This window comes from Haliotis rufescens, unplaced genomic scaffold, assembly GCF_023055435.1.
Source record: "Haliotis rufescens isolate VD_foot unplaced genomic scaffold, xgHalRufe1.0.p SCAF_46, whole genome shotgun sequence".
Classification (NCBI taxonomy): Eukaryota; Metazoa; Mollusca; class Gastropoda; order Lepetellida; family Haliotidae; genus Haliotis; species Haliotis rufescens.
The window spans coordinates 702,748-718,107 of NW_025964179.1; the positions used below are offsets into that span (position 1 = coordinate 702,748).

Below are 15,360 nucleotides of genomic sequence, written 5' to 3' on the forward strand. Positions count from 1 at the left end.
GATTTGATCCCACACTCTCAGAGTGAGACACCTAATCGCAGCACACGAAAGTCAGCGACCTAAGCTGGAATATTGGTGATTGGCATAAAACAACAAACAAACAAACATCCTATGATAATCCAAATATTTTCTCTCTCTCCAGTAACAAAGACCAACCTATCTGTCCATGAAGATAAAAACAAAACTCCATATGTAAAGGTAAGTATGTGTACTAGTGGGTGTTTGCAGTGATATTCATGGCAACAGGTTAAGAGCTCTGTTAAAGATAGTTTTTAAAATGTCAGAAGCTGTATGATTTTGATACGCCTGTTTGGAGATTTTGAAGCTTTGGTCTGGCAGCGTCTGTCCCAGCCATGCTTGTGGGTTTCACTAAACATCTACATCTTAGTCAAGTCTTTCTTAGGCATTTAGGGGGCACGGGTGGCCCAGTCGTCTATGGTGCTGCAATTCGCTGTGCAGAGTAGCATCCCTTAGACTCGCCAGAAACCTATGGTTATGGGTTCGAATCCCGGTTCACCCCAATTATGTTTCTAGGTTTGTCAGCACCATACCCGTGCTCTTCGGTTTCACCGAAATGGTAAACGTCATCAAATGAACAAATGCCCAATGTACCTGGAACGACTTGAACAAGCTGTTGGCGAAATGAGAATTTTGGTTTAAAATTGGTCCCTGGTAACCTTTGCTTCAGAGGTATCTTAGTGAATTGGGTGGTCAGACCTGTTGGCTTGAAAAAGGTTGATTGCATGTCATTGTACCCCAACGGTATTGATCAATGCTCACAATATCAATCACTGTATTTTCAGTCAAGACTTGATTATTTACAGGTTGCCATGATATTGGTGGAATATTGCCGAGTTTGGCGTTGGTCAATAATGAATATAGAACTATTCTAGTGGCAGCCTATTGAAGGCTATGAGCATGGGAGTTATGATAGTCCTGATGGTATTTAGGTAACAAACTTGATGTCGAACACGCATTTGTTTGTAATGCTGAAGACCTGGCTTTCATGTCCCATGTGATGCTCAATAATTGTGATGCTTTTCTTCAACTTCAGGGCTGCACAGAGCGGTTTGTGTCCAGTCCGGAGGAAGTGATGGAGGTTATAGATGACGGAAAGTCCAATAGACATGTTGCTGTAACTAGTAAGTAGTTGTTCAGAATGTAGTGTTCATGAATGAGGTTATTGATTGAAAGTCCAGTAGATGTGTTGCTGTAATTTCTAAGTAGTTGTAGAGAATGTAGTATTCATAGTGGAGGTTTCAGGTGATGGAAAGTGCAGTTAACATGTTTGCTGTAACTAGTTATACAGAATGTTGCATTCGTAGTTTGAATTGTTCATGGTAGAATGTCTCATAGACGTGTTTTGGGGCCAGGATAGGCTGATCTTAAGATTTAACTTTAGATCAGTCCTTGACACAGAATAGCAGAAATAGTCACAATTTTTTGCTTATAGACATTTAGGAAAATTGGTTTGGAATTTGACTGTGCTATAGGATGATATTGTTTGTTTCAGATATGAATGAGCATAGCTCAAGAAGCCACAGTGTGTTCCTGATTCATGTAAAACAAGAAAATGTAGAGACGGAGAAGAAACTACATGGAAAACTATATCTGGTCGACTTGGCTGGCAGTGAAAAAGTAAGTTCCATGTTACAGGAAGAACCAACCCTGTGGGCAGTCTAGGGCAAAATACTACTACTGCGTGCCTGTTGTAAGATTTAGGAGGATTATGTTTATTGTGTATCATCATGTGATGACATTGATGCTCACACTATCAGCCACTGGTTTGCCTGGCGGAGGCTTGAGTATTTAGAGGCTGATGTAGTAGGAGGAATGCTGACTGCCGCATTACACAACATGCAATTTCTGACTTCTGGAATTTGCTTTGATGCAGTGAGCTAACTGATCATGAGAATCTTTGTGTGATGAAATCCTTCAAGATAAGTATTATGCAGTGTTTTAATTAATTACTAGTTGGAAATAAAACCTAGAAGTTAGTGTGTTCTGGTTTCATAAAAGTTATGGTCAGACATGAAAACAGGAAACCTGTGATGATGGATCTGTCCGCTTTCTATCCTAGACCTGACTACCATAGAAGCTTCACTGTTGAACAAAGTAACAAAGCCATCCAATGACATCATTTGACACTGACGAAATATCTCATGTCATCATACCAGTGATGAGATGGATAGCTCAAATAGGATGGACTCCATTGGCCATCCACAGCTATTCCACTGCTATTTTGGGACAATATACCTAGTCCCTCTAGATTTTCACAAGACCCGTGAAGATCTGGTGTAGAATAGGTCTTCAGCAACCCATGCTTGCCGTAAAAGGCGACTGCTTGTCGCAAGAGGCGACTAACGGGATTGGGTGGTCAGGCTCGCTGACTTGGTTGATGCATGTCATCGTATCCCAATTGCGTGGATCGATGCTCATGATATCAATCACTGGATTGTCTGGTCCAGACTCGATTATTTACAGACCTCCGTCATATAGCTGGAATATTGCTGAGTGCTGTGTTAAACAACCAACCAACCAACCAACTAGATTTTCACTCACCTTGGACTAACTAGTGGCTGTGTCTACCCCTGCTTTATTGATGATTTGTAATTCTATTTCAGGTTAGCAAAACTGGCGCTGAGGGAGCAGTACTGGATGAAGCGAAGAATATAAACAAGTCCCTGTCCGCTTTAGGAAATGTAATCTCAGCTCTAGCTGATGGAGTGGTGAGTCCTACATTCTGCACCCCGGAGACCACCTCCGTGGTCTGATGGTAGAGCGCCTGCGTGGTCTTGTGGTAGAGCGTCCCCCTGGAGACCGCCTCCGTGGTCTTGTGGTAGAGCGCCTGCCCTCCCGGAGACCGCCTCCGTAGTCTTATGGTAGAGCGCCTGCCCGCCCGGAGACCGCCTCTGTGGTCATGTGGTAGAGCGCCTGCCGCCTGGAGACCGCCTCCGTGGTCTAGTGGTAGAGTGTCTGCCTGGAGATTGCCTCTGTGGTCTCGTAGCAGAGCGTACACCTGGAGAGTGGAGGTCGGGGGTTCGATCCCCGGCCATGTCATACCAAAAGACGTTAAAAGATGGTACTTGTTGTGATCCTGCCTGGAGCTCAGCATTAAGGGGTTAAAACAAGGACTGGTCGATTTAAAGTCTTCAACCGTCATATTGTCGATACTTTTAACAAGAGTTTTTATTAGTGCTGTAACTGCTACAAGATCTTTTCCTATTTTCTTAAGTGTTTATTACATATCTTGTATGGGTACTTATTCAGTGTGTCCCATTTGAGTCCTGAGATTTGTAAAGGATTGGTCTGTGTGAGATCTCTTTGACAACCTAGAAACCTTACAGTTACTGCTTGGAATCGTTGAGATGCTGTACAGCTATGTCAACATTCACTCTCGACATGTGAGTTGCGGAAGATGTCCTCGTCTCAGTGGTATCACTCATATGGTTTCAGAAATCTCACGTCCCATACAGAGACAGTAAGTTGACCCGAATCCTGCAGGAGAGTTTGGGAGGCAACGCTAGGACCACCATGATCATCTGCTGCTCCCCCGCATCCTACAATGAGTCGGAGACCAAGTCCACGCTGCTCTTTGGTCAGAGGTAGGCAATAATCCTGCTCTGTGATGGCGGCTTCTAAATAATGATCAGAAATATGTGTGCAAAAATGCTATCGTTAGGCATGGCAATGGTCTGAAGTTTATTAAAGTCAGTTTGTTTATCTGAATATAAAAAAAATTGAAAGTGATTACGTGGTTGCTTGGCTAATCAAGCAATTTGAATAAATTAGGCCCCTCCCACTAACGGACTACTGTTTCCTGATTGGCTGATAACAGAATGGGTGGGGCTTGTGTTGGATTATTGCACTGAAAGATATCACTGCTATTTTGATTATGATTAAATAAGCAATCTGTGAAATCCTTTTTGTTGTTGTTGAGTTATAAATTTAAAAGCCATGTGCACACTTTGCGTTGATCCGCGACTAAGTTGGATGTGTTTTTGTGACTGTAGGGCCAAGACAATCAAGAATGTGGTGTCAGTGAACGAGGAGCTAACAGCTGATGAGTGGAAGAGGCGCTATGAGAAGGAGAAAGAGAAGAACGCCAAACTGAAGGGCATTATTGAGAAGCTGCAGGCTGAACTCAATATGTGGAGGAGTGGTGAGTGCAGTGCAGGGAGGCCACAGTTACTGTTTACTCCAGTCTCATGATACGCTTACCTCACATCCAGACACACATTGTGATACTTGAGTCACCGCACGATGCATATTGTGATATATGATTCATGATACGATGCACATTGTGATATATGATTCACGATATGATGCACATTGTGATATATGATTCACGATACGATGCATATTGTGGTATATGATTCACGATACGATGCACATTGTCATATATGATTCACGATATGATGCACATTGTGATATATGATTCACGATACGATTCACATTGTGATATATGATTCACGATACGATGCACACTGTGATATATGATTCACGATACGATGCACATTGTGATATCTGATTCACGCTACGATGCACATTGTGATATATGATTCACGATATGATGCACATTGTGATATATGATTCACGATACGATGCACACTGTGATATATGATTCATGATACGATGCACATTATGATATATGATTCACGATACGATGCACATTGTGATATATGATTCATGATACGATGCAGTTGGATTACTGAGTAAGGATAAGATATATGGATGAACAACTTCTTTATTACAATTAGGAGTGACATTTCGGTGTAGGTTCTAACACCATTATTAAGCAAGTAACTTACTCAGCATATCTTGATGTTTGAGTCACAGTATGATGCATATTGTTACCTTATGTCAGTGATGCTGACAGTGCTTGTTACTTTGTATCTATGGTTCTAAGGGTAGTGTACTCAATCCACAGGTAAGGAGGTTCCTGCAGATGAACAGATGGACATGAAGTCGGCTGACACCTCTGTGATGGAGGAAGCACCTCCACCACCACCTCCTTCACTGGCCGCCTTCTCCATGAATGATGCAGACAAGCTACAGTTGGAGGAGGCTAAGCTGGCCCTGTACAAGCAGATGGACGATAAGGTAGGCGTCCCGTAGTAACAGATAGATAGGGTGGGAGTCCTGTATAAACAGATTGATGATAAGGTGGGTGAGGAAAATGGTGTTTCATGTATCAACAACCAGTTGCAGCTCAATGAGAAACTGCTGGAGCAGATGTTGAACCTTCAGCTGTTAGATCCTAGTTCCTCCTGGAAAGTTATGCAGCATGTCAATATGTCCTGTATCTCATTCGCAGGATGAGGAGATCAACAACCAGTCGCAGCTCATCGAGAAACTGAAGGAGCAGATGCTGGAACAGGAGGATTTGATCACTGCCTCACGTTCCGACTACGAGAAGCTGCAGCAGGAGATGGCTCGCATCCAGGGAGACAATGAGTCGGCCAAGGACGAGGTGAAGGAGGTGCTCCAGGCCCTGGAGGAGCTGGCCATGAACTATGACCAGAAGTCTCAGGAGGTGGACAACAAGAACAGTGACATCGAGGGACTCACTGAGGAACTCAACCAGACAGTGGTAGGTGGATGCTAACATTGTCTTGCTTCCTCACAGGAGGTCCACTTGTCTAATTTCTGTAAACCCAGGTTACTTTGATTTGTTTGTTTGATATTTTCGAATGAAGTTGCTTTGCGCATGACCAACGGATCTGTCTTCCCAAAACCTTGTCCCTACGGCGTGTCATTAAAATATGATTATAGTCTCCTCTATTACACCAGACCGACGATGAGTTTTTAAACAAGCTTTTATTTAGTTTGTTTGTTTGTTGTTTAATGCTGCACTCAGCAATATTCCAACTATATGATGGTGGTCTGTAAATAATTGAGTCCAGACAAGACAATCCAGTCATTGACATCATGAGCATCAATTGATGCAATTGGCATACAATGACATGTATCAACCTAGTCAGCAAGCCCGTTAGTCGCCTCTTACGACAAGCAAATTCTCTTTTATGGCAAACATGGCTTGCTGAAGACCTATTCTCTCAAAGTTTTATGAATTGTAAGATGAGTGTGATTTTAGTTATGCCAAAATTTCTGGCATTACAAGCAGAGTCTATTAGTCCTCTGAATAACTGTTAGAAAAGTACTGCAGTGGTGAAGATTAAGAATTAAAGACAAGGGACCTTATCAGAATCCAAATGTTAAGATTCTGTTTCTAAAGATAAGAACTTGAAGGACCCCAGGACCCCTTAATTCTAACACTGTGAATGATATAGAAGAATGTTCTATCAAAAGTTTATTATAACACTGCCTACAACATGTACAATATCAGTTTTTCAGATTGGTTCATTTTCTAGAATATGGCCTGATTGTTATCCAAAATAGCCTGAAGAATTTTTCCAGTTTGATATTGATATAGAGTAATGTTCTATTAGAAATTGAACAAATTATGAACATGACCTGAAACCATTCATCTCAAAAATATCACTGCGATAACAACACAGGATCCCAAAGATAGAATTGTGTGAGATGACTGGTTACACTAGTTGCTGTTTTATTGTTGCTGATTGTGTCCACTTGTGTCTGTAGAGCTAGTTGCTGATTGTGTCCACTTGTGTCTGTAGAGCTAGTTGCTGATTGTGTCCACTTTTGTCTGTAGAGCTAGTTGCTGTTTTATTGTGTTGCTGATTGTGTCCACTTGTGTCTGTAGAGCTAGTTGCTGTTTTATTGTGTTGCTGATTGTGTCTACTTGTGTCTGTAGAACTAGTTGCTGTTTTATTGTGTTGCTGATTGTGTCTACTTAAGTCTGTAGAGCTAGTTTGCGTTTTATTGTGTTGCTGATTGTGTCCACTTGTGTCTGCAGAGCACCTTGAACTCAGTCCAGTCGGAGCTGGAGACACTGAAGGACTCGAGTCTCCACCAGAAGAAGAGAGTCACCGAGATGATGCTGTCGCTCCTCAAGGACCTGGGAGACATCGGCTCCGTCATCGGAGGTAGCGCCGCTGAGTCAAAGGTAGGGACACCCATATTTGTCTTCAAAACTTGAAACAAGAGATTCTTTTAGATATCCAGCAGCGTTGGGTTAGCCTAGTGGTCTAAGCATTGGCTTGTCACGCTGTAGATCCAGGTCAGCCGTCCGTTTCAATTTTCGGGAGCAGAACTCAAAAACTGTTAAATACTTCTTGTTGAAACTTTTGTCTAGATGGAAACTACTGACTTTTGATGACTTTTTAAAAAGATTTTCATGACAAGTTGGACTTGACTGAAAATGAGGGTAGTGCTCGTTTCCGGAGCAGAACTCCAGAACCCTTGAATATGTCTAAATGAAACTTGCTATTCAGATCAGTCTTGTGGTGAACTGGCGCCTTTTTATTATTTTCTGAAATTGTTATTTTTTCATGTTGCTGGCCAGATAATAACTCATGCTCCACCTTGATAATATTTTTCTGGCGCAATGCCATAGCAAGCTATCATAGCAGAGGATATGAATACTGTAAATCTTCAATTAACGCAAGCATAAATTAAGTGCGAAGAATGCGAGTGGTCTTTGTTCGCATTTTTGAAACTTTTATGTCTCCAAAATGACTATCAACTATAAGACGGCCTCACTGCCCACTTTGGATAGAGGAAATACCAACTTGAATATAAACAGAAACACGGTTTATTGAGCAGCAGTTGTAACAAGTACATAACAATGTCATCCAAAGAAAAGGAATTACACAATTGGCATCCGGTGAGTTATCACTGCTGGGGTCAAGAGTTCTACCCACTCGTCAATCTAGGCATCACTGACCACTCCAGCAATCCAGACAGAGGGTGGCAGTGAAAAGATTGAGGATATGAGTATCTTGTGGTTGTTTCAGCCGGCCGTGGGTGGCAGTGAAAAGATTGAGGATATGAGTATCTTGTGGTTGTTTCAGCCGGCCGTGGGTAGCAGTGAAAAGATTGAGGAATTGAGTATCTTGTGGTTGTTTCAGCCGGCCGTGGGTGGCAGTGAGAAGATTGAGGATATGAGTATCTTGTGGTTGTTTCAGCCGGCTGTGGGTGGCAGTGAAAAGATTGAGGATATGAGTATGTTGTGGTTGTTTCAGCCGGCCGTGGGTGGCAGTGAAAAGATTGAGGATATGAGTATCTTGTGGTTGTTTCAGCCTGCCGTGGGTGGCAGTGAAAAGATTGAGGATATGAGTATCTTGTGGTTGTTTCAGCCGGCCGTGGGTGGCAGTGAGAAGATTGAGGAGGAGTTCACTGTGGCGCGTCTCTATATCAGCAAGATGAAGTCCGAGGTGAAGACCCTGGTGAACAGGTCTCAGAACTTGGAGTCGTTGCAGGCCGACTCGTCCAAGAAGCTTGATGAAGCAGAGAAAGACTTATCTGAGTGTAAACTCAAAATTCAGCAGGTAAATTATATATTTATGGGCACAGAAGATTCTCTTGAAATGGCTGAAATTGCTGAAATATCATGTCTGGATTACCAAATGGTTGTACTGTATAGGGTGTCATTGTATATACACCCGTGAAGATCCGGGTTAGAATAGGTCTTCACCACCCATGGGATTGGGTGGTCAGGCTCGCTGACTTGGTTGATGCATGTCATCGTATCCCAATTGCGATGATCTATGCTGATCAGCCTAGTTAATATTTAGCATTTACCTGATTAATTGCTGGTCTTGATTGGAATTTTTATCCATACAAATACAGAATAACTAAATTATTTGTTATCCTGACACAACACATTACAATTTACTTCTGGATTTTGATCCTATAACACAGAACCAAAACGTGCCTCTTCCTCCTCTGGGGCGACCCTGGCCTTGGTTACCAACAGGAGTTATCTGCCCCTGATTCCTTCTCAGTCTTCTCAAAACACAAGACTCGGGCTCAAGTCAAGTGCGGATGAGAAGACAGTGAAGGGATCAGGGACAGGTAACTCCTGTTGCTAACCAATGGCTGGGGGCACCCCATAGGAGGAAGAGGCATAGTTTGGGTTCTTGGTTTTGGGTTATAGGATCGAAGCCCAGAAGGAAATGGCAATGTATTAATGTCAGGATAAGTATACTTATATCATGAATATCCAAATTCATGTAGTTTTGTTATTTAGCGACACATCAATATGTTTTGAGTAAATATATCACTGCTAAACTTTCCAATCAATGACACCCCTAGGATCATGAGGACATTTCAGGTTCCATGAAGGAAAACAAGATGGTATTTTGACTACTTGTCAGTGATAACTGTAACTGTTATGGCCAACTTTGAGACTGTATTTCATTCAGAAAGCAACTTCTTATTAATACCATGTATTGATCCAGGAGGATATTGGTTCCAGCAACCTATTGCCTATCGTAAGAGGTGTCTACAGTGGGTCAGACTTAATTGATTGCATGTCATTGACAGCATATGGCAGTGCTCATATCAACCCCTGTCCGACTGTGGATCTCAACAACTCGCTGGTCTGATCTGTGCTGTACTGGATTATGAACTAGACAAACATTGTATGCATGAGTTACTTAACACGCCCTTGACATGTTGACAGCACGAGGCTAAGATGTCCACTCTCACAGAGACCATCCAGGACATCGAGTCCAAGAAACGGGAGCTGCAGAATAATGTGGACTCTCTCAATGAGGAGGTGGCCAAGTTGAAGGCACAGGGTATGTCTCCAGGACTATAGATATTGTACAGGAACCACTCCGCTCAACCAAATTTAAATTTTATTGTTCGTATTCATACAGTACTATTGTGTTAAAATTAAATACTTGTCCTTAAAGAAGACTTGTCTGATAACAATTTCCATAACCATTACCAAACTATCAGTCCTTGGGGGGTGTATAAAAACAGGGCGGGGGGTTTACGTGTTTGCTCGTCATGCTGAAGACCCGGGTTCGATTCCCGACATGGGTACAATGTATAGCCCATTTCTGGTGTCCCCTGCTGTGATATTGCTGGATTATTGCTAAAAGCAGTGTAAAACCATACTCTCACGATTGTTATGATTCTTGGTTTGTCAGCATCATACCCATGGCCATGGGTCTCATCTGGGTGAACTCACTCATAAATAGTATTTTGCTTGGCAGAACAAATACACCAGACGTCCCTGTCCCAGGTGGAGAAGGAGACGACCGACAAGCTGCAGTCCGAGGTGAAGATGAAGGAGGCTCTGGAGAGTCAGATGGAGGCCCACCGAGAACAGCATCAGAAGCAGCTCAACTCCCTCCGGGACGAGATCACATCCAAACAGGGGATCATCGACAACCTCAAGGAGTAAGTTGATCATAGAGATAATCCGGGGTAGAATAGGTCTTCAGCAACCCATGCTGGCCGTAAAAGGCGACTAAGCTTGTCGTAAGAGGTGACTAACGGGATCGGGTGGTCAGGCTTGCTGACTTAGTTTATGAGGTCAATCACTGGATTGTCTGGTCCAGACTCAATTATTTACAGACCGCCGTCGTATATAGCTGGAATATTGCTGAGTGCAGCGTTAAACAACAAACTCACTCACTCTCTCACTGATAGAGATAAGTAGTATGCAAGTCATGGATGTATGAAGTGATGAAAATCTCTTATAGTAGAAAACGGAATGGAAGTGCAGTCATGTCAGTACATCACTGCACACTGTCACTGGTTTGTATGCACTCCATGCCACTGTGCTCTACTAAAATATTGCAGACTGCGGTATAACACACCACTCGCTCACTCAATGTGTAGCTCCCCACTGATTATGATGTTCTGTGTTGCTGTTACTGGTCATGCAAGTCTGACCTGTCTGTCTGTCTGTCTGTGTGTCCAGAACCAACCAGAAGCTGACCCTGGCCCTGGAGAAGCTCCAGGCCGACTACGACAAGCTCAAGTCCGAGGAGGCTGACAAGACCAGTAGGCTGTCCGAGATCTCGCTACAGATGGACCGCCGAGAACAGGCCAAGCAGGATCTCAAGGGGCTTGAGGAAACTGTTGTATGTAGACTTGTCATAGAAACAATTTATTTTAGTTATCAACAGATTTTAAAAACAATAATTGTATCTTATCCTGACTCATACCTATTGCTCATGCATATGAGTTAGAATAAGTTTAAATAATATTTTATTTAAAAAAAAATAATTACATTTTGGGGATACTTGTATTGAATGGGATTTTTACAACGACCACCAGCACTGCTGAAATATTGATCACAGCCATTGTTATCCCTGAGTGAGTGAGGCTTGAACATAGATTGGCCCATCTTCAGATATGTTGAGATCTTGCTGGTTTCAGCATGAAACTGTATGGCATGGATCGTTGGTCCCTTGTATGGGAGGAATATTGTTAGCTGTGAGGTCAAACAACATTCACTCAGTAACACACTATAGATGCATCTGTCCCTCGTGCCTATCTGATACATGTAGTAATTCCCGGTTTGAACAAAATCCTGTTTCACACTCTTTGGGTTTGGGGCTGGACGCCGTTCCACAAAGCGATCGAAGTGCTACGACTATCGTAAGTCTATGTTTAAGTATAAAGGTTACGATAATTGTAGCGCTATGATCGCTTTGTAGAATGGTGTGCAGGTCCCAAAAGCAGAAGAAAAAGAGTGAAACCGGATTATGTTAAATTATGTGTGTGATTGAGTGAATGTTGTTTGACATAGAATAGGTCCCCAGCCAAGCATTATTTGCTGGTTGAACTAAGCTGGATCCGGTGTGGTTCAGGTTTTGGACGATGCTCATAGTATCCACCATTGTGAGAAGCTCCTGTCGTGATGTTGCTGGAATATTGCATCAAGCGGCGTAAAACCACACCCACTCACTCACTCATAATACCAGTCAGACTTGATTACTTTCAGGCTGCTTTGATACAGCGGGAATGTAGCTGACTTGTGGATTAGACAACATGCCCTCACACTCTCTCACACAATGCTGTTTCGTGAGACAAGCAGTGGTGTAGTCTAGAGGTTAAGGTGTATGCTCATGACAGCGAAGGCAAGGGTTCCGTTCCCCAAATAGGTACAATATGTGAAACCCCATCACGATATTGCTGGAATTTAGCTAAAAGTGGCGTAAAACCCAACTCACTCACTCACTCTCTCACTTGCCTTCCAGGCCAAGGAGCTCCAGACCCTGCACAATCTGCGCAAGCTGTTTGTCCAGGATCTCCAGAACAGAGTCAAGAAGGTTGGTATTTGGATTCTCTCCCGGCTATTTGTTCTCTTCAAGGAGACCCGTGAAGATTCCGGGGTAGAATAGGTCTTCGGCAACCCATGCTTGCCGTAAAAGGCGACTATGCTTGTCGTAAAAGGCGACTAACGGGATCGGGTGGTCAGGCTCGCTGACTTGGTTGATTTACGTCATCGTATCCCAATTGCGTGGATTGATGCTCATGATATTCATCACTGGATTGTCTGGTCCAGACTCGATTATTTACAGACCGCCGCCATACAGCTGGAATATTGCTGAGTGCGGCGTTAAACAACAAACCAAACCAAACCAAAATCACTTCAAGTAACTGTTAGTAGTGGTACTTCCTAACCCAAAGGGAGAATTGTCTATCATCATTATAGCAATTAAAAGTGGCCCTAAATAAGGTTGAACAGGTGATATGACATTGTTTGTATTGCCTGAAATTATTGTTTGAAATTAAGCAAGGGGGCCTTGTCATAACCTAATTTTAAGGTTTAGGGGTCCTGGATTCCAATACTATTGGTACAAACCTCAAGGATTATGGGACCCACATTCATTTCAAACGCAGCTAATATTAGAAGAAAGACATTCAAGTGGTCCCTTTATTCAAATTGCCTAACTACATTCCATAAGGGTCTCTGGGCCCTGGCCTCTCGGACCCCCTTAATTTTGAACACAGAGGACACGAGGAAAGGTATTCAGGTATGATAAGAATTTAGATGTTTTGGTACCCCCAAATAATTTGAATTTGTAAGTGATACAATTCCATATGAATGGGTGAAATGGAACTGAGTTTGTGCTGAATGTTGTAGCTAAGTTCACAAGGATCAGGGGTAAGTTTGTTAGACTAGTCTACGATAGTTTCACTCTGAAATTTCTTGTTTCAATTCTCGTGTTGTCCATCTCAGTTGATATCACATCTGGTTTCTTAGACGTCAACAAAATTGTCTTTCATTTCATTTCAAGCGACAGCACAATCGGTCAAGGCTTTTCATTCACATCCTCACCACCTTTGTTTGTTCCCGGACCATAGGGCCATTTCAACTGTCATTGTTTATTCTACCTTGAATTTGGGAAATACTCAATTTTGATTGGTCAATCAGAGGTATCAAATCACAATAAACCTCCTCTGATTGTAACAGCTGGTTTGATGCAAAATCACTGCGGAAGCTAATCGTTTTAGAATAGAACTTCTTTTACAATCATTGTCGGTTGGCATGTTTAAATAATTATGTGTACATTTTTAGGCTACAAAATGCTATGGACCAGTTACTACAATATTCAAAGGATGTGTGGCAATACATTTCGTGCGGAAAACACGATTGATGAAATATTTCAAGTTTTAGGGACAACAGAGAGTTCGCTATTTGGCGCTTTTCTGTATATCACAATGAGCGATATGTTGTAATAATAGCTACATGGGTGTATAACAAAACCTTTGCAAGGCTTGCTCAGTTTTCTTAAGCATTGCCAACCTCATGTTAGCTTACAAAGTTCCTTGCTAAATGCTTCCATTGCCTGTCATATGTTTGACTAGAGAATAACGGTGTTAACAAACTGCTTGAGCATATACAGCGCCATATTTTGTTTAATGGCTGTTGTCGGTGATTCCGTAAATAATGATCAATAACCCACACAAAGCACTGGACTCACATGCAGCTTCACTCAATATATTTGCTAACAGCAAAGAGTTCCCCTTTTATTCAGTCATGGTAGAATAGAGATAAACATATTGTGTTTTCAATGTAACCCAAGGTTTCCTGTAGATTTAACCATGCTAAGTTTAACACTGGAAACCTCACGCTACGGGTTCGATTCCAAATTCAATTTTCTAATTTGGAATAACTTTTGTGGTAAATTATGCATTTGTTTAAGATAGATGTGGAAGAAACACTGTAACATCGCAGTTCCTTGGTGTTGGCGGACCAGGTGCTCTTCTGATCCCAAATATTTTATCTTTGATACAGTTTTTGTTAACTTTACATCTTTAACGTCTGTAGAAACAGCTTTGGTTTAATATAAATATGTTTCTTGCAGCGTTTTTTGTAGCTCATCTGGATTACTTTGTCAGTGGTTAGATATGGTTTATTCTGCTTGTCTCTCTCTGCATCCAGGGCTTAAGTAGAAATATATCTTAGACATTTTCATCAAACATTACATGTACCTCTCTAGTTTGAGAGCTAGTGTATTTTGATATTTCCATATTTTAACTCTTTTTTTTTCTTCTTCTTTTGTTTCTTTGAAATCAAAATACTGACATTTAGGGCAGGTTCCCTATCATGAGCAAAACTCACCAAGCAAGCTGTATTCCGATGTTATTTCAAAATGTTCACAATTATTATTTTCATGGACTTCTGGGCAAACTCATTGTATCTTTGAAAGACATTTAGAAGTGATATACATGAGGAAGAGATTCTCTTCCTAAACTCATTGTTATTGTGGCCTTAAATTTTTCTCTGGTTTACGTATCTGCCTACCTCCGAAATAGAAAATCTAGAAAAAGAAAAAATAAGAATGACAAGGGTTCATTTTACATCTTTGACGATAAACATCACTTTGAAAATAAAAATAATCCAAGGAATTTTATATATATGTCTAAAACAGATTTATTTTATCTTAACCTGACTCATACTGAATGCTTATCTCATCTACCTCATTCTAATGATATATTATCATTTTTTTGGTTAAAATCTGTAACCAAACCAACCCCCATCCCCACCCCCCACCCCCCAAAAATTTGAATAAATCTGGCCTAACTGACATGCGACCCGTGAAGATCCAGGTTAGAATAGGTCTTCAGCAACCAATGCTTGCCGTAAAAGGTGACTATGCTTGTTGTATGAGGTGACTAATGGGATCGGGTGGTCAGGCTCGCTGACTTGATTAGTCCAGACTCGATTATTCACAGACTGCCTTCATATAGCTGGACTATTGCTGAGTGCGGCATTAAGCAACAAACAAACAAATAACTGACACGCAAGGCTGCATCTGTGTCCATATGAAGAAATTACTCATACCTTCTATCAAGTTGATCAGGAGGGGTACAAGGACATTGTAACATCAGCATCATTAAAAACAATATCTGTCAACGGACAGGTAACCCTCAGTCCTACTTGAATAATGCTGTAGATAACATTCATCTGTGTAGCTACTGTGTTCACCTTCATAGGATTACTTTTCAGTAATCTTCTGT

General features: G+C 41.8%; 1 protein-coding gene across 5 annotated transcripts in view; it reads left to right on the top strand.

Annotated features, from left to right (window-relative positions):
• LOC124141574 (kinesin heavy chain-like) overlaps positions 1-15,360 on the top strand; it is an 83,065-nt gene that overhangs the window by 50,212 nt on the left and 17,493 nt on the right. For 3 of the 5 annotated variants that reach the window (XM_048383237.1, XM_046509583.2, XM_046509585.2), the window contains 15 exons: positions 143-198; positions 1,055-1,142; positions 1,514-1,638; positions 2,625-2,729; positions 3,457-3,605; positions 4,014-4,162; positions 4,931-5,103; positions 5,318-5,593; positions 6,881-7,030; positions 8,223-8,414; positions 9,551-9,668; positions 10,092-10,278; positions 10,805-10,967; positions 12,090-12,161; positions 12,980-13,000. In XM_048383237.1, coding sequence (XP_048239194.1) covers positions 143-198; positions 1,055-1,142; positions 1,514-1,638; positions 2,625-2,729; positions 3,457-3,605; positions 4,014-4,162; positions 4,931-5,103; positions 5,318-5,593; positions 6,881-7,030; positions 8,223-8,414; positions 9,551-9,668; positions 10,092-10,278; positions 10,805-10,967; positions 12,090-12,161; positions 12,980-13,000 — 2,024 coding nt within the window. The remainder of the gene's footprint in view (positions 1-142; positions 199-1,054; positions 1,143-1,513; positions 1,639-2,624; positions 2,730-3,456; positions 3,606-4,013; positions 4,163-4,930; positions 5,104-5,317; positions 5,594-6,880; positions 7,031-8,222; positions 8,415-9,550; positions 9,669-10,091; positions 10,279-10,804; positions 10,968-12,089; positions 12,162-12,979; positions 13,001-15,360) is intronic. The other 2 variants (XM_046509582.2, XM_046509584.2) reach the window with 1 other exon arrangement.